A 22198-nucleotide genomic window follows, 5' to 3' on the forward strand; every position below is an offset into this window, starting at 1 on the left:
ATAGCATGATCCACAACACCCGCAACCGTTGCGTTCAATAAAATACATTTCCTTCAAACAATCGACGAGCTGTGCGGAAAACCGCCACCTGCTGCACACAAGCTTCGCCTTCAGAATCCACGCCCAGGACAGTCTCGGTTTCAATAACACCCGAAGGATGTCGAATGCCTACTGGAATGGCAGCGGCAATCTCTTGACCATCAACAGCCATTCCGTGCTTGTGCATTCTCTCGGTTTTCTTCCCACCTGCAAGCTCCCATGCAACGGTGCCATGGACTGCCATCGCTGCCGCGATGCAGACTGCACCGGTCAATTGAAGACTTGGATGAGGCTTGCCTAGAGAGAACGAAAGAACTTCAATATCTGCTCTGGCTTCATCCCCCGTAACCGCGGACAGGAAGGCAATTTTGGGGGTCCCTCGAACGCGCCCCGCGTCGTTCATGTCTGGAGCGAGTCCGAATCGCACAGCTCCCTGGCGGCGGATCTCTTCGACAACAGACAAGACATCAGAGTCCTTCACATTTGGCCATGGGCAGCCCTGCTGGAATGGCAAAGAACTTGCATCCACGAGAACAAATGGATTGGCTGCATCCACGAGACTAGCTCTGACGGAAAATTTACCTGCAATGAGAGAAGAAACAGCCATAGTTTCCGATTTGAACCCACTTGGAAACATGCTTTCAGTCATACTGCCTTCTGGATTTAGAAAAGCGACTTTTATTGGGCTTCCGCGACCTTCAACCCCGGCTAGTTCATAAACTCCATCCTCGCGGAATCGTCCGTCGGGGCCAACGTGAACGGTTTCGACAATGGTTTGTCTGGTATTTGTATTGAAGATCCGAATATCAACCTGCCCGATTGAAGATCAGGTTCTGATTTATACCGATACAGCAAACTTCAACTTACATTGGACTGTCCTGGTTGTACTGTGACAAGTCCCTCGTCGAGACTAAAGGGACCCACCCCAGAGGCAATGTTGCCGCAATTTCCAGTCATGTCAATTCTTGGTTGATCTGGGGCCACTTGTACGAACGTATAGTCTACGTCAATGCTCGGCCGCTTGGATTTTGAAACGATAGCAACTTTTGACGTGGTTGATGTAGCGCCCCCGATGCCGTTTACCTGTCGCGAATTTGCTTGGACAGATCCCATTGCCGAAAGCAGAATGGACTCCCATGCTTTAGTGGACGGAGGCAGGTCTCTCTCATGAAGAAAAAGACCCTTCGAAGTCCCCGATCTCATCCATACTCCGGGAATTTTTCTTCTCGTGGGACAGATAATAGGTGAGACGAATTGGTCAAGATGCGTTGCTAGTGTCATGTTGGCCTTGAGTTTTCTGGTCGCTTGCATAGATGAATTTGAGATGCGTTATGAAGACTAACTCATCACTGCTATATATTTCTGGCGAAATTACACGCTGCTTGTCTTCTCAATACCTGCTTTACAGGGCATCACCGGCAACTTTGAAGTTCTGCTCCGCGGCACGTATTCTTCCACGGGAGGAGACAACCCGCGGGTACTTCGGTACTTTTGCCGTTCGTTGGTTCATCCAGACACACAGGCAACTCAACTGTCAGTCGAACTGCCGAGATTTCTGGGGTCTGGGGTGCAGATGCGGGGTATATATCACATATGAGGAACATAAATGCATTCATGCCTTACTGCTACTCTCAAGGCATCTTCGAATTTTCTGGTCGATTAAATTCATTTGGTTGCTGCACATGGCTTCTTCGAACAACGTCTCGTCACAGGCGACACCCGTCCATAATGACCGCGTCTATCTGCTGGCAATAGTCACCTCAATGGGTGCTTTTCTATTTGGATACGACTTGGCGTTTATCGGAACCTCACTTGAGCTGTCGTCGTTCCAGAGGTGAGTCTGAATGCATCGGGTTGACTTCTTGTCACGTTGTAACTTACCGCTCAGGGATTTTAAACTTGACGACGCATCAGAGTCTACCAAAGATGCCTTTTCAGCAAACATTGTTTCCTTACTGCAAGCAGGATGCTTTTTCGGCTCTCTGGCGGCCGCCCCTATTGGCGACAGATTGGGTCGTCGAATTGCATTAGGACTCGGTGCCGTCGCATTCTTAGCTGGGTCGATAATGCAAACAGCCTCCGCGGGCTTCAAGGCCGTGATGTTTGTTGGCAGAGTAATTGGCGGTCTGGTGAGTAGTCTAGCCCTTTATATCGTAACTCCCATTGGGATCAATATCCGATGGGTTCTAGTTCTGGCAACTGACTTCACATGAAGGGGGTGGGATCTGCCAGCATGTTGGTACCTCTATATTCGGCGGAATGCGCGCCGCCCAAAATTCGAGGTCGACTGGTTGGAATCTATGAGATCGGCGTGCAGACAGGAACATGCCTGGGTTTCTGGATCAATTACGGCGTCGAACGCAATATGGCTCCAACAAAGTCACAATGGATGACCCCGTTCGCCCTTCAGCTCATCCCCGGTGGCCTTCTATTAATAGGCCTTGTTTTCATGCCGGAGTCGCCTCGGTGGGTGGCTAAAGCCAATGGAAGGTCAAAGGCGATGGAGACTCTGTCCCAGTTACGCAATTTGCCTGCCGACCACCCGGCTGTACAGAGTGAATTAGACGACATTTTTCAGCAGCTCGCACATGAGCAAGACATGAGCTCTGACAGTCGGCTGGCAGCATTGAAGGAGCTATGCCAACCGGGACTCCGATACCGCATGTTTCTGGGAATTGTTATCAATATTTTCTTCCAGATGGCTGGATCGAATGCGATCAACTATTATTCCCCACGCATTTTTCGCTCAATTGGCCTCACAGGAACTCAAACCACGTTGGTATCCACGGGTATTTATGGGATTGTGCGACTAGTGGCAGTTTTCATCGCCATGTATTTCATTGTGGATCGCTTCGGTCGAAAGCCTATGTTGATTATCGGAAGCGCGTTCATGGTAAACTCCCCAGATCAGCCCAATTCAATCGTTGAACTCAGCAATCTGATACTAAATAGGCTCTATCTATGTGGCTCATTGGTGCATTCGTGAAGGTTTTGGGAACTGAAGTCGATGATGGCAGCTCACTCAGCTCGGTGTCGTATGCAGCGGCTTTTTTCATTTTCCTTTTCGCAGTCTCATTTTGCTTCAGCTGGGCTGGAGTGCCGTGGATCATCTGCGCTGAAATATATCCGCTACAAGTTCGTGGAGTTGCCGTGGGTATTTGTGTGGCAACCCACTGGCTTTTTAACTTCGTCATCGCACGAAGCGTGCCGTATATGATTTCTGACATCTCTTTCGGCACGTACTTTGTCTTTGCGGCATGCACGACTCTATCGATTCCATTCGTTTGGTTCCTAATCCCTGAGACTAAGGGCTTGTCTCTTGAGGAAATCGATATCATATTTGAGCGCCAGCCCTCTGGATTTAATCAGAGAGGCGTATCTGGCACTAATGAAGTATTCAACCAAAAGGCAGCTGTGGAACAAGTCGAAACTGTCTAGTTGTCTGATTTATTTTTCTGATACAAAGAAATATCATGATATATTCATCTTTCACTCAGTATATTGAAGTTTTCGAGAAGAATGGTGGTTAGAGATCTCGCGTACTGAGGAAGGCCATATTTTTAATAAAATTATTATTACCCTTGGGAGGCGTTAGGCGTAATTGATAACCCCTCCTCCTTGCTCTCTGGCTCCTGGGGTTCCTTCATCGGTTCAGCAAGATATGCACCTATTTGGGCAATCGAAAGACGCTCGAGTACATTTCCTGCGGCTTCAACTGTATGCGGTAGTCCGGCCTGTCGAGTTTCTGGAATAATGGCTTCGAGCGAGCGGCCGAATTCTATGCAAATTACCTGAAAGGGGATCAAAGAATTTATTTAGAGAAAAGGTGAGGGATAATTGGAGGGCATCGTAAGGAGAATTGATTCTAGGGAGTCGCCGAAGGAAATAGTTTAGGGAGTGTTTGAATAGTGACATGGAGAAAACCTTTGAAGTCAGTAACTTCAGGCAGTCGTTGAGAATCGACGAAAGAAGTAATCATGGCGTCGTTGAAGGAATGAAACGAGGAAATCTTTGAAGGAATTAATTCGAGGAGACCGTGGGCAGAATCAATTCTATGGAGTCGTTGAAACGGTTTTAATTCGGGAAACCGTTGAAGGGATTAATTGGGCGAACATCGTTGAGAATCGTTCATGACTTTAGATGTGACCGTTCACAGAATTGATCCTAGAGTGTCGACGAAAGAATCAACTAAAGCAATTATTGAAGAGAATCGTTGAAGGAGATGAGGGAGTCGTTGACGGATTAAATTCAGGGTGTTATTAAAGGCAATCGTTGAAGGAAATAAATTAGGAGTCGTTGAAAAGATCAACACTGGAGAGACGTTGAAAGAAATGAACAAGGCGATCGTGAAAGAGATTTATTTGGAAGAATCTTTAGCAGGACCAATACCAGGTAGCCGTTGAAGGGATTTACAAAAGGAAGTATTGAAGGAACTTATGGTAAAAGTCGTGGAAGAAAAGATAAACAAGACTGTGTGGTGCGATATAGATAAGATGCAAATTAGCGTGTACGCACGTGATGAATATCTGACTCTGGCCCGTTACACTGAGAAGAATATTGTCTGGAACGTATGTCACTAGAGCAAGTATTTGCTAGGTTATTGTAGACCTACCTTTTATTTTGAAATTCTACTAAGTTTTATCAACAGAAGTACGTGTCGGAAGCACGAGTATGAAGATAACTCCCGAGCCGGTATTCTAGATCGTCCGCAGTTTGCAACCCGCCCAGCTTTATTTGAATAAATGATCCAAAGGTAAAAAAGCCTGGAGATTCTGTAGATAATCATTTATGCAAGGATCTCTCAATCCGCCACGCCAAGAGCTAGAATCCCGCCTTTAGACGTTGCGCTTCTGTGAAATAACGTACTGAGTGGATTTTTCTGTAGTATTTTGAGTGCTCCATGTCCGCGAAAGCAAGTCCGCAAAAATTTATCAGGACATTCAATATGCTCATCCCGATTGAACCGACAAATACGTTTCTCAAAATGCTCTAGGTTTCCGCTGCGAATCGAAATAGCACTTATAGTTTAGCTCAAAGACGCAGAAGAGGCAGTGTCGATTCGTTAAAGAGATTGGACGATCATGACGCTCTGGAGAAGGGGACAAGTCTTTTTTCTGTTGACTGTTCTGGTGGGGTCTCCTGGCTGCTGTATTTGTTGTGTAGCTTCTTTTCTTGAATCGGTCTGTCAGATGGCTTTTTTTCGATTCGGCCGAGGTCAACAAGTGCACCGACCAACGTAGATTCTTTGAATCATATCCTCATTCTCAGAAAGGTCTTGACATGGCATTTGTATCAAGTCTGCCACTCGGTGGCGCTCTTTGAGGCGATGTACAACCTTTTCGGCTCTACGCATCCTGCGTGATGTTTAGAAGCGATAGATCGAGCTATCTATTAATTTCTTAAGTAGTATAGTCCAGGGAAGGTAGACCATCGTCCTTCTCTCAATACTGACTGCACTGTGTGCGTCAAATAGTGCAACCTACCGCATGTAACGAGGACCCAGAATACTCGACATAAGATGGCAGTTTCGCATCGATCTCCGAACTATCTCAAGATGATAAAGACCGAGGGGAGGTCGGATAAGACTCCGTCAACCCCGCGCGGTGTAACGATAGATTTGCGGGGAAACCAATTAGTGTATAAACACTACAGAGCGACCACGCCTCTCAACACGGGCGCCTCTTTCTGACATCCAAGCCACAGCTCTTGATACTGCTCCCACCACTGCTACCTGCGTTCCAGGACACCATACCTCAAGATGGCACCACAAACCAGCGATGGGGATCCCCAGTTACATCAGTTCCGAGTCCCGGGGAATATCTTACCTCTCCATAACAGCATCCCCCTGGAGCTCGTTCATCGATATGATCCTGTCTATGTGGAACACTACAACAAATACAACGCCGGTCGTCTACATACCCACGAGGTACCGATTGAAGAATTCCGAAAGGACCCTGCCCGCTACACTACGGTCTATGGCCGCGCCGTAGGTCCCGATATATTTCGCATTACAGAGCAGAAATGTCCCGTGGACGGGGGCGAGATTGCGGTTCGGATCTTTGAGCCAGCGCCTAAATTGGATGACCAGGGGCGGCCAAAGAAGAGAGCTGCATACCTCAATTTTCACGGCGGTGGATGGGTATTCGGCGGGCTGTCGGCTGATCACGACTTTTGCAAGACGGTTGTCGATGGGCTTGACGGAGATCTGGTCGCCTTTGATGTCGATTATCGACTGGCTCCTGAGAATAAGTACCCCATCGCCGTGGAAGATTGTTGGGCTGCTTTCAACTGGGTATGCTTTATCTCACCTTTGCTGTATCTCGATATGACTGTTCCCATATTCTCCATGATTTAACTTTGGATTTGCAGGTCCGTGGGCAAAAGGCAGTCGAATTCAACCTGGACCCAGATCGACTGTCTGTCGGTGGCGCGTCTGCAGGAGGCCATCTTGCAGCAGTCATCGCCCATCTGTGTCGGGATGCGGGCATTCCCTTACGTTTGCAAGTGTTGACCGTTCCGGTATGCGATATGCATAGTACCTTTACTCCAGATGGTCAGTTCGATCGGGGAAAGTGCCCGTACGAGTCGTATCGGGAGATGGAATTTGCCCCGGCACTTCCTGCGGCACGCATGGCATACTTCCACCGGCATTTCCTCGGGGTGCCCCGGCCACCACCGTCCAAAGATGTGAGTTGAGATGAGTGTCTTCTGCAATAAGAACTATCAAGCTAATACGGACAAGGACTGGAAAATATCACCTATGTTTGCTCCCAACTTTCAAAATCTAGCCAAAGCCTTTGTGTCGACTGCCGAGCTAGATCCGCTGCGCGATGAAGGGGAGGTATATGCAGCCAAGCTCGAGGCGGCAGGAAATCGAGTGGAGCTTAATCGTATTGCTGGCGCTCCACATCTTGTTGCAGCTCTGGATGGCATTCTGCAAGGTGGACAGGAGTATAACCGCAAGGTGATTGCTGCATTGAAGCAGGAGGTTCGAGGATAAATGGGTAGAGCTGCTATGGGTGATTCTGGTACACTCCAACATGTTTGGGACCAAGCATTGAGAGGAACAGACTAGAATATCAAGTCTATTTGTGTTCGTTCTCCCCCAAGCTGTGTCGATCGTCGCAACTTTGAGGAAGCTCCAAATCCAGGGATGAATGTATAAGAGGGCCGCTAATCAGAATACCATACCGTACCATCCCAAAATTACACGGTTGTGCGGACGTCCACACCAAAACCGTCGGGTTGGCGCTCGGCAACGAGCCGATGACGGGGCGCGCACGTTACGGCCACGTAATGCCGATACCGGGAAGACTCGGCATCGCGAACTGGTCACTTTTCTGCTTCACGTTTTGTTTTTAAGGAGACTCGCTGTTCTCGCCTTCTTGACCCTCCCCAGACGCCCCCCCGAGCGAGCCATTGGGATCCAGACCAGTCTTGTCGCACTGTTTCAAGCTCCTACCGTCACAATGAACCCTGCCTCCTCCCGAGCCGCTGTGCGCTCAATGGCCACCCTAACACATGCGACCAGAGCTGCCAACCCCGCAGCCCGCACCTTTCTGTTGGCTGCTGCTGCTCGCGCCCCGGCTTTTGCTAGTCGCCTGAGCTCCAGTCCCCGTCAGATCGGCTCATTCCCCCGCCTTCAACTCCTGAACAACAACAAGAGAGCCTTCAGCACAACCGTCAACATGGTAGGATTTCAGTGCGGACCTCAACGAAAAGACTCTGGCTGATGCGCCCATTCTCTTCTAGTCTTCGGCTTCCCGTACCGAGAGCGATGCCTTTGGCGAGATCCAGGTGAGTTCCGATGCCTCAACTTCCGTGCGGCTTTCTCCTTCGACAGCAGCTGATTAGGATGTTACTGTCTTCTAGGTCCCTTCGGACAAGTACTGGGGTGCCCAGACTCAACGGTAAGACGAGCCCGTCGAATCGAATCGATTGCAAAATGGAAGACCCTCGATAGAGTGTAGGAGAACTGATACAATCATTGGAACAGCTCTCTGGGCAACTTCGACATCAACCAGCCCCAGGACCGCATGCCCGCCCCGGTCGTCAAGGCCTTTGGTGTCCTGAAGGGTGCTGCTGCCACCGTCAACATGAAGTACGGTCTTGGTGAGTGGAACACAACATAATGCGGGGTATGATAGACCACAGTCGATTAACATGCGGTGCATTCGACAGACCCCAAGATCGGAGAAGCCATCAAGCAGGCCGCCGCTGAGGTCGCCGAGGGTAAGCTGCTGGACCACTTCCCTCTGGTCGTCTGGCAGACCGGCTCTGGCACCCAGTCCAACATGAACTCCAACGAGGTCATCTCCAACCGTGCCATTGAGATCCTGGGTGGCACCATGGGCACCAAGAAGCCCGTCCACCCCAACGACCACGTCAACATGTCTGCGTCCTCCAACGACTCCTTCCCCACCGTTATGCACATTGCCGCCGTTGTCGAGCTCGAGAACACTCTGCTGCCCTCCCTGCAGAAGCTGCGCGATGCTCTGCAGCAGAAGGTTGAGCAGTTCGAGCACCTGATCAAGATTGGCCGCACCCACTTGCAGGATGCCACCCCTCTGACTCTGGGCCAGGAATTCTCCGGCTACGTCGCCCAGCTCGACCGCAACATTGAGCGTGTTCAGGCCAGCCTTCCTCACCTGCGCTTCCTCGCTCAGGGTGGTACCGCCGTGGGCACTGGTCTGAACACTTTCAAGGGCTTCGACGAGGCCGTTGCTGCTGAGATCAGCAAGATGACCGGCACCGAGTTCAAGACCGCCCCCAACAAGTTTGAGGTCCTGGCTGCCCACGACTCTATTGTCGAGGCCTCCGGTTCCCTGAACACCCTGGCCGGTTCTCTGTTCAAGATCGCCCAGGATGTCCGCTACCTGGGTTCCGGCCCCCGCTGCGGTCTAGGCGAGCTGATCCTGCCCGAGAACGAGCCCGGTTCCTCCATCATGCCTGGCAAGGTCAACCCCACTCAATGCGAGTCCCTCACCATGGTCTGCTCCCAGGTCATGGGTAACCACGTTGCTGCCACCATCGGTGGTATGAACGGCCAGTTCGAGCTGAACGTCTTCAAGCCCGTCATGATCCGCAATCTGCTCCACAGCGTGCGCATCCTGTCTGACGGCATGGACAGCTTCCGTCTTCACCTGGTGGACGGCCTGGAGGCCAACGAGTCCCGCATCAACTCCCTTCTCCACGAGAGGTATGTTCCCCCACTCCTCAAACCCTCCCTCCCCTTTGCCCTTCTTATGTGTCCTCGCAACCACTCGCTAACCGCATGCCTCAGTCTGATGCTCGTGACCTGCCTGAACCCCGTTATTGGCTACGATATGGCTTCCAAGGTGGCCAAGAACGCCCACAAGAAGGGCACCACCCTGAAGGAGTCCGCCATGGAGCTGAAGGCTCTCAGCGAGGAGGACTTCGATAAGTACGTCCGCCCCGAGCTGATGCTGGCTCCCAAGGAGCTCAAATAAATGAAACGGCCCTGCTGTTTCGATCCCTGTGCCACCATAGAAAAATTCCCATAGGGTCTGTATACTGAAGAATTCATATGTACCTCCGTGCTTTTTATTTTTATTTTTATTTTTATTATTTTTGCCGTAGACGATCTGAGATCTTGTAGTGGGGCTGCCTGCGCCGCTCCAAAAATAGCACTCGGCCATACTACAGCAGGAACAATAGCTGCGTCCCTGGGAAAATAAAAAAGATAATTACGGAAACGCCGATAAAATAGCAATCAATCGCGAGTAGAACGTGCACAGAATTTTCCCGCCAACGCAGCCTTGGAAGAATCCACAGCGCTAGTCGCCGGAATGCACGTATTAATAGCAGACCCCTGGATGTCTCACCCGCCAGCCGTGGTTGTTGACGACCCGATCCCGATTTCTTTTTTAGGCTGCACCTCTTCTCAGGTCCCGTCTGCTCCTCTCACTCCGACTCAATTCCAACTTCCGCATACACCAGATACTCACTTCACCCCGTCGATCTCCCTCGCGCTAAAACCCCGCCGTCTCGCAAATTCGCCCCTCCCCTGACGGATCAACAACCCGCACTTCTCCCTCTCCCACCAAGTTCCCACTTGAAAGAACCGCATAAGACCACCATGTCTGCCCCAGTCACAACCACCACCACCATCTCCGAAACCAAGCCTACCATGAGCTCCACCGTCACACCCGTCGTCGAAGAGACCGACGGCCCCCTCTTCCCAGCAACCCTCATCTCCCCCGAAGTGATCGCCCTCCTGCCAACAGACTACACCATCCGTCCGCTCCGTCGATCCGACTACAAGCGCGGCTACCTGGATGTCCTGCGTGTCCTGACGACCGTCGGCGAAATCAGCGAGGACATGTGGAACCAGCGCTATGACTGGATCGCTTCCCGCAACGACGAGTACTACATGCTGGTTGTGTGCGATGGTGCGGACCGTGTCGTCGGTACCGGTAGCTTGATTGTTGAGCGCAAGTTCATCCACACGCTCGGTTTGGTCGGTCATATTGAGGATATCGCTGTTGAGCAGGGTCAGCAGGGGAAGAAGCTTGGTCTGCGCATCATTCAGGCGCTGGATTATGTTGCTGCTCAAGTTGGCTGCTATAAGGTATGTTCTTTTTCCCTCTCGCGAAGCTTTACGGGGTCAAAGCTAATATTCTGCAGAGTATTCTTGACTGCTCCGAGGTCAACGAGGGCTTCTATATCAAGTGCGGCTTCAAGCGCGCCGGTCTGGAAATGGCTCACTACTACTGAGCAAATTTGAAGTTCTGAAATTATGTGTTTCCTTCACCCGGGTAAACCAAGTTTTGAGCTGGCGTTCAGGGCATTTGGATTAGAAGTCCGATAGGGCTTGCACTTTGATTCAGCGCATTGTCATACATGTGAAAACACAAACCCCCAATCTTCCTATGCCAAAGATCGATTCGTGTTTGGCATATGATGCAGGCGGAGGATGCCAGTGTGTTTTTTGGGCGCCTGCACTTTGAGCGTCAAGCCTCTGGGACACTTGGCACTCGAGGGAATCAATTCCAAGAGAGCATATCTGGTGGTCCTACATGTTGTGAATGATCATTTGGCTATCTGGGGTTGAGCGATTGGGGTTCTTAAGAACTTGTGTAAGATCAGCGATAATTTTGATCTTGGGACATTATCGGCGTACTTGATTGGAGAAGATAGATATTAGATGGTATATATAGACATCATGATGCTGCAATCCAGTCTTTTGGGATGAGATCATCGCTCGTGCGCAGAACATCACAAAATATATATATTGTAGTGGGGAGACCCCCTCCCCTACTACATGGGTGCCATCCAGACTATGTGACATAGCCGGCAGTATACAGTGGCCGGATAGCTAGTTCTAGAATACACCTTCTTACACCTCCCCGACCTGACCCCTACATTTGGGCTTCTCGCTGTTTCCTGATTGCTACGCGTGTGTTTTGTGGTGGTTTTTCTGCTGAATCGACCCGCACGTCTCAGCGCGTGCAGCCATCGAGCGTTCCCCTCTTCATATGGTGACCGACGCAGGGGGGATTGATTTTCTGGGTGGCTGAACACGCAGATAAACAACACGACGGGCGCAGAGTGTGGAAATCGCGAGAAACGTCGAAAGGAAAGTTGTGTCCAGGGTGGGCGATCGCGTTAACCCTGAAAACCATTCGAATTCCGGCAATTGCTGGTATTAGTGGTACGTATTATTGGTTTTTGAGCATTTGATGCTCATTGGGGCCTTGTATGAGAAGAGGTACCCCTTGGCATTTGTGATTAATCCCCTACATTGTTCTGGGGGGAGAACATTTTCTAGGTCGATATGATTGGCCAGGAATTCAAGATGGGATTCCGGCAGGATGAGTACCAGCAGCTATTGCGAATGCTGCTTGCAGACCGGCTACACAGGAGAACTGACCTTCAGTCAGTACTGTGTATGAGACCGATTGACTTACACAACCTGGCAGAGAAGATCTGGCCAGGCATCTACAACCTCTGGATTTCGGGTGTGAATACAGTTTTCACCCAAGTTGTCGTTCATTTTTTACTTCAGAATTGTGCTTTTGGGCCGAAAATATCGAGGTTTTCGGATTGTTTGTTTCCCCCTGGTCAGCCTGAAGACCAGGGAGAGTTCTGTTTTTCCTACTACCGGCATTTCTCGTGCGAGCAAGCCGGAGCAGTCTATGTTTCCTGATTTTGTTTCAATCTCCTCTGTTGATTCTGTTGATCGGAAGGCTGTCACAATGGGTGACAGCACTAATGTTAATGTTGGCGATGGCCAGAGCTATGTCCAGCCCGTCGTCCAGGCCGATGTTCCCTCACCCTTTGAAGGCTACCGAGAGCCTCCTCGCCCAGAGAGCGAAGCGTCTGCCAGCCAGACACAAAGAAACGATGTGCCAGACGCGAGTGAGCAACAGTCGCGACCACTACCACCCTTCCCGTCCTCTGCCTATCAGGCAATGCCACCGCCAGGAGGGATGTGGATACCAAGTGATATGTTTCAATTGATGATGAACCGCCAGGGCAATGCCCTGATGCCAGATCCTGGTACACCTGGTGCGCCGTTATTCAATAAGAAAGATGCGAGAAAGTTCCTTCGGAACTTTGAGAAGTTATGTGAAAGGCGTGGTATCAGCGACCCTGCTAGGCAGTGTGAGCTGTTTGCCGATTATTGTGAGGACTCTATCCAATCGTGGGTAGAGTATGACCCGCTGTGGAGATCTCGCGATTGGGAAGCGTTTAAGGACATGCTCTGTGATCGATACAGAGATTATGACTCTGAGCGCCAGAGGTTTTCGAGGGCATCATTGATGGAGTTAGTGAATCAACCAAGAGACACCATTGATGAGGTTCGCCAGTTTATGACGGAGTTCAAGACTGTGTCTGATGTGCTAGTGGCCAATGAGGTCATTCAGGAGATCCAGAGATGTGAGTGGTTAATAACCGGGTTGCCTAATTGGCTACGGCATCGAGTTGCAAAAAAGGGCATTATCGACTTCGATCGGCCGTCTAGGCCTATGCGGCTAGACTGGATTGCCGATGAGGTGTCCAGCACGATGGCAGCGCAGGATAAGTATGAGAGGGTGATCAAAACGACTGATCGACCTAGCAGTCAAGAGGTGACGTCGACAAAGCTGACGTCGACGAAGGAAAGGAAGAGTGTCGCCTGGGAAGGTGGTTTTTCGGCCGAAAAACCTGCCATTTCTTCAGGGCGTCAAGAGAATAATTTGGAAGAACAGGTGGAAGAGATGCGCCGTCAATACAACGATATGAAGTTAACGGTCAATATGCTACAGTCAGGCATGGTGAAGAAGGATATGAGAAATGATCCTGCTTACGTCCCTGCTGATGCTTCAAGATTGGCCTATCAAGGACAGCGGTCAAGGCCTGCTGATGGCAGAAGCCCTCCGATTTGTTACTTCTGTGGCATTGTTGGCCATATTTCGAAACCGACGTCTTGTCAGGCAATGTCTGACGCGATTAGCAAGGGTGACATGCACGTTGGTAATGATGGCAAATCATACATTGGCCGTGCTGGTGAAGGTGGCCCGACTATGCAGTTTGTCTCAGGAAGGCCTTCTTTGGAAGGACTGCCCTCCCAGCTGCGAGAATGGCGGCGCAGTGCGCTGAGGGCGCCAGCTCAGCAGTTAATGCCGGTGTCACAGCCGACTGCTGATCCTGCTCCGCTGCCTAGGCAGATTCCACATTATGATGGGCAGTCTGTCTATGATAGGTCAGCCTATGATAGGGGTGACATCCAGGTTCCTGGGAACTACATTGGCGTCAGCCTTGGAATTAGCCCTGAGGAAAATCAGGAGATTGATTGCGATGATGAGATCATTGATGCGGGATATGAGAGTGCTGGCATCAATGCTGTTGAAACGCGTGGTAGTCAACAGCAGGATCCTGTACGGGCAAAGCGCCGTGCAAATGGCATCGCTTCCACCAAGACATGGCAAAGTGGTCAATATATGCAGCCTAATCGACAGGCAAGAGTGGAAAATATTGATAATGATGACGTGATGATGGATCGACCCCCAGACAATCAGACTGAGCCACGCACGCAGCATATACCAGTGCCTGCTACCAGCGGAAGATCAAATGTGACCGTCAGCCAGAGAAAATCAGTGCCCGTTAGCCAGGTGAAGAAGACAGCGCCCTATATGACATCGACGGCAGCATTAGAAGCGTTGGTTAAGAGAAGGGTGTTGGACACTAAGGTGGACCTAACAGTTGAGGAAATGGGCAGGATTATTCCGAGGCTCAAGACTAATCTGTTCCGCGACACTGAGGGCCTTCGTCCTGCTATTCCACAACCTACTTCACAATCTGCGAATGTGACGAATGTGACGCAGTTAACGCCATCAGGTTATGGCGGCGACGATCATTTGCAGGTGGCTGTCGGCAATGTTCACCCAAGTACGTACCGTGACGATCGCCGATCGACAGTGGCGGAAGATCGGGTAGAAACACATCGTGATGTGTATTCACTTGGCCTTCTATACTCTGAAGTGATCGTGGCAGGTTATATGCTGCGTGGCATGATTGATTCTGGCAGTGGCGTCGATGTGATGGGCAGAAAGCAAGCAGAGACACTAGGGTTGCCGATCAAACAAGATCCGAAGATTCATGTGGTGCCCGTAAATGGTGTACATGTCAAGTGCCTTGGCTGTATTCAAAACATGCCTGTTTCCATTGGCGACATCACCACTCACGTAAATGTGTTTGTGATCTCGGAATGTCCTGGAGGGTTGATTCTTGGAAGACCATTCATGGAAGCGACGATGATGGCGCTGGCGCAGCAGCCTGACGGGAAGGTTGAGTGCACGGTGTATAATGATGCAAGGACGAGGAAGATTGTTTTTCCTGTCTATTCCCCTGAAGAAAAGAAGATCATTAGGGCCTCGAGGCTGTGGCCTAATGAGATGATTGGTGAGAATGCCCCGTTTGTTGAGGGTCCTTTAAACTCCTGAGCAGGTGTATGAATTCTGGTACGACACCTGCTATTACTAATGTCCAGAGAATTGTAAATTTCGACGATTTGACTAGTTCTGCCGATTCTGTTGATGGTTTTGATTGTTTTGTTGATTGTTTTGATTGTTTTGTTGATTGTTTTGATTGTTCTGTTGATTGTTTTGATTGTTCTGTTGATTGTTTTGACTGTTCTGACCTCGGTGTGTTGACTGATATTCATGGCGCAAAGGCAGGCATGGGGGTGCCGACACCGCTGTCTGGCCATGTGCCTATGAACCTGATAGATGTGTCAGCAGGAAGTGTGAGTGATTTGGATGATCACTACCTTCCGCCTGAATGGAAGGTTGTGGATGTTGACGGTCTTAGAAATGTTGGGTTTGGCGATATGCGGGGTGTGCATTATCGTTCAACCACGAAGGATGTTGACTCTTTGCCACCGTGTCGTGATCATGGTGATGGGTTTATTCGGCCAAAATCATGGCGTTCTCTTGGTGTTCCGTTGAACACGCTGTATAAGAGAAAGGCAGATAAGGTTTTGCCGATGAATGTGCCATTGAAGGATGGGTCAGTGCCTGAGGGTAGGCCTGATTGGCAGAGGATCTGCTTGGAAAAGTACCACACGCGCTTTCGAGCCCCTGATGTCAGGACTAGGTTTGATAAGTACCTGAAACCTCGAATAGCGGAGTTCGCGCGTGGTGCGAGATTGACGCCAGAGAGAGAAGGTGCTATGATTGTGGGGAAGGATTTGATGCCAGAGGAGAAGGAAATGCTTCGAGAGCTGTTGTTCAAGCGCGAGGGTGCGCTTGCCTGGTCTTGGGAGCATATGGGAAGAGTGCGAGAAGAGGTCTATGGGCCTCAGGTGATTAGGACAGTGGAGCACGAAGCGTGGCAAGAGCCAGGATTCATGGTTCCACGGGCGCTACATAAGACGGTGATCGAGATGCTGGAAGATCGATTGAAGAAGGGCACCTTGGAGCCTTGCCATGGCGCATATCGAAATCCATGGTTCTTGGTGAAAAAGAAGGCTGCGAAGAAGTTCAGATTGGTGATTGCGGCGATGAAATTGAATAGTGTCACTATTCGTGATGCGAATATGCCACCTAACATTGATGAATTCGCAGAAGATTTCGCAGGGATGCAGCTTTGCTCAGTTGTTGATCTATTTTCAGGATATGATCAGATCACATTGGATGAGCGTTGCCGGGATCTGACAGCAATCATGACGCCACTCGGTCTTCTCCGTGCGACCACTATCCTGCAAGGTGCCGCAAATTCGGTTCCCCAGTGCCAGAGAGTGGTTCAATTCGTGCTTTCAGAGATTTATGGTTCAGTGGTTGAGGCCTATCTTGATGATTTCGGTATCAAGGGGCCAAAGACAGACTATAATGGCGAGATGGCGCTACCAGGCGTTCGGCGCTATGTGCTCGAGCACCTCCAGAATCTGGATCATACTCTGTATCTGCTGGAGTTGGCCGGGATGGTTATTTCGGCCGAAAAATCGCAGTTTGTGATGCAAGGTGTTGCTGTCGTTGGTTGGATATGTGACGCCAGTGGGCGTCGCCCTGATGAAATTAAGGTGGCTAAGTTGGTTGATTGGCCAACGCCAACATGCGTCTCAGAGGTGAGGTCATTCGTTGGTCTCGCTGTTTACTTTCGCGTTGTGATCGCTGGTTTCGCTATGATCATAGCCCCGCTTTATAAACTGATGAAGTCGGGTGCCCATTTCCAATGGGGCAAGGAGCAGCAGCAGTCATTTGATGAGACGAAGCGGATATTGTCGACATTTCCGGTTGTCCTGCCAATTGATTATGAATACGACCCACTAGTCATAGTGGTGGCAGTTGATTCATCAGCCAGTGGATGGGGAAGTGTGATGATGCAAGTGCGGAGTGCTGTTAGGAAGCCAGCACGTTATGAATCAGGCATGTGGTCTGAAACTGAAAGATTTTATGACGCGGGGAAGCGAGAGTGCCGAGGTGTTCTGAAGGCGTTGAAGAAGTTCAGACACTGGCTGTATGGTGTCCATTTCACTCTCGAGATTGATGCGAAGACGTTGGTGGCGCAGTTGAACAGATCAGCAACGGACCTGCCTGGCGCATTGGTGACTAGCTGGATTGCTTGGATTCGCCTGTTTGATTTCGATGTCCATCATGTTCCTGGCCGGAAACACGGCGCTGCTGATGCTCTTTCAAGACGGCCATATTCTGCTGAGGAGATTGCCGAACAAAAGAACGAAGAGGATGTTGATGAATTTATTTTGGCCGAAATAAGCACCCTCAGGGTGATGATGAATCCAGTGGAGACGTCTATCGGTGGACAATTAATGGACAGTGTTGAGGATGATGTGGGGAACGTTGATGTTCATGTTGGTGAGAAAATGAGGATGAGAATGTTGGATGATTCATATTCAGATGAATCAGAAAAGATTGCGCAGTGGTGCGTTTCGATCAGGAGGCCTAGTGGCATGTCCCCTCGCCAATACAACCACTTCAAGAAGCACGCCAGCAATTTCGTGGTTCAGGGAGAGCACCTTTTCTATAGGGGGAAGGGCCTGAATATGCCACTGCGTCGTGTTCTAGATGGTGAAGATGATCGAAAGCGTGTCGTATCTGAAGCACATGATGGAATGGGGCATAAAGGTCGTGAGGCGACATATGCACTGTTGAAGATTCGATACTGGTGGGAGGGGATGTACACCCAGGTCGCTGAATACGTCCGAGGATGCCCAAATTGCCAGTTTCGGAACCCCATTCGCGTGGAAGAACCGCTACTTCCAAATCGAGTGCAGAATGTGTGGGACCAGGTGTTCATTGACACTGCAGCATTGCCTGACGAAGATGGTTACAGATGCATGGTTCAGGCAAGAGAGGCGTTAAGTGGATGGGTGGAGGCGAAGCCGCTGAAAGGGAAAGCGACCGGCAAGGCAGTTTGTGATTTCATATGGCAGGACATCATTTGCCGCTATGGATGGCCACTTCGTATCGTGATGGATAAGGGCCCTGAGTTTCGTTCGGAAGTGCAGCTTTTTCTGCAGGCTAAGGGCATCAAGAGAGTGGCAATTGCACCCTATAATGCCGGTTCGAATGGTGCCATTGAGCGCAGCATGCGAACATTTAAGGATGCCATCTCGAAGATGACACATGGCTATTCAGCAGAAAATGCTGCTGGAACCACAACAGCTTCCCAGCGTTCACGATCAGTTCGCATTCCCCCACCTTCCTGGCGAGCATGTTTCTATGCTGCGCTATTAGCTGATCGTATGACAGTGTGTGCCACTACTGGTATGACGCCATTTCGATTTCTATTTGGAAGGGATGCCATTCTGCCACTTGAGGCAGAAGTGCCTACATGGTCTACATTACCATGGGAGACGATCACAACACGGGAAGATTTGATTAGTCTCCGAGGACGCCAGATCTTACAGCGAGATGCCGATGTGGAAGAGGCCATTCACCGATATGAGAGGATGCGAGAGAACAATAAGGCCTATTTTGATAGCCAGAAAAGTGTCCGATCTTCACCTTTGGAGGTCGGAAACCTGGTGCTCTTACACGACACGCAAATGAAGGAGAATATGACAGCCGTGCAGAAGCTGCGTTATCGGTGGCATGGGCCTTACCGCATACGTGAAGTGCTAGGCAATGGCGCCTATGCATTAGAAGAATTAGATGGAACGCCAATGTTCCATGGATTCTCGGCTGGAGATGGAATGCGACATCGTGCCGTTAATGGCGATCGTTTGAAAAGATTCTGGCTACATCGTGATGCTGGCGTTCGAGAACAGTCATTTCCGCCAGTGGCAGTTGAGATGGACAATAGAGGTCTAGATCTCAGCCGACAGCGGCATGCCGATGCTAGCGTTGAAGATGACGTCTCTGGGGACGATGTGAATGATGGAGATTAGCCACACTCGTGGGTGTGCTGGTTGAGGTTGCTAGTGTTGCTAGTGTTCTTTCTTTTCCATTGTCTTGTCTATTTCTGTTGATTTGATGTTTGATGCGATGTTGTTTGGTTTTTTTCTTTGATGTTTGATTTTGCATTTTCTTTGATTTTCAATCTTGGCCGTCCTCGGCCAAGTTCTTGGGTGTGCTGGGGTGTGTCTCTCAGCCACCCTCTGAGGCCTTTGATTCTTTCGTGATTTGCTATTTTGATCGGTTTTCTTTTATGTCTTTCGTTTTCGTTGATGCTTTCTTTTCTTTGATTTTCTTCATGTTTTCAGCACTGCCGTGGCAAGTGTTGACTGCCGTGGCAGCTTCTTTGGTGGTTCAACACCTCAAATTATTTCGGCCGAAAATTCTGATGTTAGTCTTTGACGACGACGGCTAGAGAAGCTGATTTCGATGTCGACATTAATCACAAGGATGTCGATGTGGTCATATTGACTCAGAGACGTGGATCTATCTTGATGTGCTATTTGATGGTTGGTGATGCTTGATTTTTGATGTTTAATTCCTCGACCGATCTCTGATTCGACCATTCCCCTACTGTCATCTTTTGATACTCGCAGTCATTTGCCTTGCCGCCTTGCCATTCTCGATTGCGTTTTTGATTGACAGTTGTACCCGTTGGGAGGGCCGCCCTAGATTCAGAATTGGTCGTCATTTCGGTTTGTGTTTTGGTTTTGGTGTTGATTTTGATTTTTTTTATGTCGTCTGGCTGGGGACAGCCAGAGACTTGGGTGTGCTGGTATGTAGTGGGGAGACCCCCTCCCCTACTACATGGGTGCCATCCAGACTATGTGACATAGCCGGCAGTATACAGTGGCCGGATAGCTAGTTCTAGAATACACCTTCTTACACCTCCCCGACCTGACCCCTACATTTGGGCTTCTCGCTGTTTCCTGATTGCTACGCGTGTGTTTTGTGGTGGTTTTTCTGCTGAATCGACCCGCACGTCTCAGCGCGTGCAGCCATCGAGCGTTCCCCTCTTCAATATTTACTTGGTAGACGGCCGATGCCGGGAACAAGATTTAAAATTGGTCTGAGGCAGCATCACAGGCTCAAAATCGTTGCATTTGAATTTATTGGCGCACCGTGAATATATTTGATGGTATCGATTAGAACAATACTATTGTTATAGACAGTTTCATCTGATTCGATATTTGATGCCAGACCCAAACCTAAAACCGTCCTATGAAGGTCCCATTCATAGTTGCAACATAAGATATTACAAGTTCAGGGTATATGAGATACTCGTACTTTTATTTGATATTAATGGACGATTATGCATTCCATGTACTTGATCGCTCCGGAGACCCAGATCAAATGCATCGGAAGCAGCAAAATCCAAACATGATACTCTTCAAAGACGAGAAGCAGAAGTGCTTGCCCAACAGGCGGAGATATTGATTCTTGCATGGTTTATTTTTCATATGGTTCCTTTGTTCCCATTTTCTGCATTGCATAAAGTGTTTCAGAAACAAGGCATTGGCCTAAAGCCAGTCATCAACAGACAGTACTCCAGCCCGGTCCCGCAAGATTCCATCATATCGCAACCGTCAACACGAAAGAAACACCCAATGTCCAATTTCGCTCAATCCAATTTTATTTCAGGGAATTTAGCGGGACTTGGCGGCGACCTTGGGGGCAGAGCCCTTGGCGCCCTGCTTGCTCTGGATGCGCTGAGCACCACCCTTCGAAGCAGCGTTCTTGGCCTTCTCAGCCTTCTTGGCGGCGGCGGAGGCAGCCTTCTTCTCCTTGGCCTCGGTGATGGCCTGCTTGCGGGCGGCCTCACGGGCCTCGGGGCGCTGAGCGCGGCGCTCCTTGATCACATCGAGGGAGGCACCAACGATGGCGCGCTGAGCCTTCACGACACGGCGAGTGCGCTTCTTGGCAACCTCCTGTAAATCCAAAAAAAAGACCCGGTCAGCAAATTGTCCAATACTTCTCAAATAACTTCACTCAGATATTTCATCGCCTTGTGGTGTATCGTGTGAACGTTCCTCCTCTTGCTCCATCTTGTCGAGTATCGAGATGTCGATTGTGCGCCATTCCGATCCGAGACAATGACGGTCTTGATGTCGTCCTCCGCACACGAATCCATCCACATTCACGAAAATTCCAAACGAGGGGTAGTAGGTGATGACCGACCTCAGAGATACCCTTCTTGTGCTGGCGACGGTACAGGACAGTCCAAGCGATCCGGCGGGGGTTCTTGCGCTGAAGGAAGAGCGACTCGGACTTGCCGTTCTGGAAGCGGAAGATCTTGGAGTCTCCGCGGACGTAGATCTTACCCTATAACACCACAAAAAAGAAAAATTAGCAAGGCCGAGCAGATTCCAAATGATATCTTCGTGCGCGGCGAGGGTGGGTAATCGTAGGAAACATGTCGACGGCGTTATGTGTGGTATAGCATCGATTGTGTGGTGTAATGTCGTCGTCGCTTAAATTTCCGTGGATTCCTCCTCGCACGCACGAAAATCGAACAGGGTGAGAACGCACCTTGCCAGGGTAGATCTTCTGGCCGGAGAAAGCGTCGTCGTAGGTACGCATCTTGACGGAGGGATGCGCTGACGAGTGTCGGTTGGCGTTGGGTGGTGGTCGAAATTCGGGGATCGCGGTTGACTCGCTGCTGGGGCCCAATTGTGGTGCGCCTCGCTAAACTGCGTCACGTGCCGCGCTCTGCCCTTTGCGGATGGCTCGCAACACGTGACCCGCGTCATGCCGAGTTGTTATCGGGCCATTCCAAATTGGGTCTAGTGCTTCCTATATCGAGTCTGGGAACTATACGAGGACCACTGGCTGGTAATATTACCACCCACTGGTACAATGTGAGGTATCAATGTTGAAAGTTTTATGAATTTTCACCAAAAGTTGTTTTTTAGTTGGCGTGGAAGGTCAGATGTCCTGAGCACTTAATCTTGCCGCTAGCCCAAGGACAATTATTTAAGTGACCCTCGAGACCGGAGAAATCACACACCTCGCGGATCATAAACTGACCCAATTATGAGGAAAGAAAGCATTTGAAATGTACTGATGGGCTTTAACTCATGATTTGTATCAGGTACCCAGGCAAAGAATCCTCAATCAATACCTTGTGGTTAATGGATCTTGCTCCATTGCGCTCTGTAGATTGATTGTTGTATGAAGCGCCAAAGCTCTCGAAATGTCTCGCTGCTGGGCCATTCTTAAAAATTTACCCTTATCATAATAATAGCCATAGATACCCCTCCAATTTCAACTATAATCGCTCTCCACTTCGAAGTTGTTTT

General features: G+C 49.9%; 8 protein-coding genes across 8 annotated transcripts; 6 read left to right on the forward strand and 2 right to left on the reverse strand.

Moving 5' to 3' along the window:
- Positions 1 to 34: 34 nt before the first annotated feature.
- On the reverse strand, positions 35 to 1350 carry N7532_002791 (uncharacterized protein; the record flags this gene model as incomplete). Its single annotated transcript, XM_056615285.1, has 2 exons — positions 35 to 850; positions 907 to 1350. 2 exons carry the CDS (start codon positions 1348 to 1350, stop codon positions 35 to 37), a joined length of 1260 nt encoding a protein of 419 aa, XP_056478257.1.
- Positions 1351 to 1721: 371 nt separating this feature from the next.
- On the forward strand, positions 1722 to 3477 carry N7532_002792 (sugar porter family MFS transporter; the record flags this gene model as incomplete). Its single annotated transcript, XM_056615286.1, has 4 exons — positions 1722 to 1873; positions 1928 to 2168; positions 2255 to 2932; positions 2992 to 3477. The coding sequence occupies 4 exons, from the start codon at positions 1722 to 1724 to the stop codon at positions 3475 to 3477; spliced, it is 1557 nt and encodes a 518-aa protein (XP_056478258.1).
- A 2320-nt stretch (positions 3478 to 5797) lies between these two features.
- Positions 5798 to 7039, forward strand: N7532_002793 (alpha/beta hydrolase; the record flags this gene model as incomplete). The annotated part of the gene is made up of 3 exons (XM_056615287.1): positions 5798 to 6331; positions 6409 to 6726; positions 6782 to 7039. The coding sequence occupies 3 exons, from the start codon at positions 5798 to 5800 to the stop codon at positions 7037 to 7039; spliced, it is 1110 nt and encodes a 369-aa protein (XP_056478259.1).
- Positions 7040 to 7508: 469 nt separating this feature from the next.
- N7532_002794 (class II fumarate hydratase) lies at positions 7509 to 9509 on the forward strand (the record flags this gene model as incomplete). The annotated part of the gene is made up of 6 exons (XM_056615288.1): positions 7509 to 7730; positions 7792 to 7836; positions 7912 to 7949; positions 8036 to 8151; positions 8221 to 9238; positions 9323 to 9509. 6 exons carry the CDS (start codon positions 7509 to 7511, stop codon positions 9507 to 9509), a joined length of 1626 nt encoding a protein of 541 aa, XP_056478260.1.
- Positions 9510 to 10138: 629 nt separating this feature from the next.
- Positions 10139 to 10776, forward strand: gup1 (glucosamine 6-phosphate N-acetyltransferase; the record flags this gene model as incomplete). Its single annotated transcript, XM_056615289.1, has 2 exons — positions 10139 to 10630; positions 10687 to 10776. The coding sequence occupies 2 exons, from the start codon at positions 10139 to 10141 to the stop codon at positions 10774 to 10776; spliced, it is 582 nt and encodes a 193-aa protein (XP_056478261.1).
- A 1481-nt stretch (positions 10777 to 12257) lies between these two features.
- On the forward strand, positions 12258 to 14987 carry N7532_002796 (retropepsin-like aspartic protease; the record flags this gene model as incomplete). Its single annotated transcript, XM_056615290.1, has 1 exon — positions 12258 to 14987. One exon carries the CDS (start codon positions 12258 to 12260, stop codon positions 14985 to 14987), a length of 2730 nt encoding a protein of 909 aa, XP_056478262.1.
- A 236-nt stretch (positions 14988 to 15223) lies between these two features.
- Positions 15224 to 18892, forward strand: N7532_002797 (uncharacterized protein; the record flags this gene model as incomplete). The annotated part of the gene is made up of 1 exon (XM_056615291.1): positions 15224 to 18892. One exon carries the CDS (start codon positions 15224 to 15226, stop codon positions 18890 to 18892), a length of 3669 nt encoding a protein of 1222 aa, XP_056478263.1.
- Positions 18893 to 20545: 1653 nt separating this feature from the next.
- On the reverse strand, positions 20546 to 21479 carry N7532_002798 (60S ribosomal protein eL24; the record flags this gene model as incomplete). The annotated part of the gene is made up of 3 exons (XM_056615292.1): positions 20546 to 20827; positions 21078 to 21221; positions 21429 to 21479. 3 exons carry the CDS (start codon positions 21477 to 21479, stop codon positions 20546 to 20548), a joined length of 477 nt encoding a protein of 158 aa, XP_056478264.1.
- Positions 21480 to 22198: the final 719 nt, after the last annotated feature.

Source organism: Penicillium argentinense (genome assembly GCF_028826775.1).
Source record: "Penicillium argentinense strain IBT 30761 chromosome Unknown utg000003l_segment0_segment0, whole genome shotgun sequence".
Taxonomy (NCBI): domain Eukaryota; kingdom Fungi; phylum Ascomycota; class Eurotiomycetes; order Eurotiales; family Aspergillaceae; genus Penicillium; species Penicillium argentinense.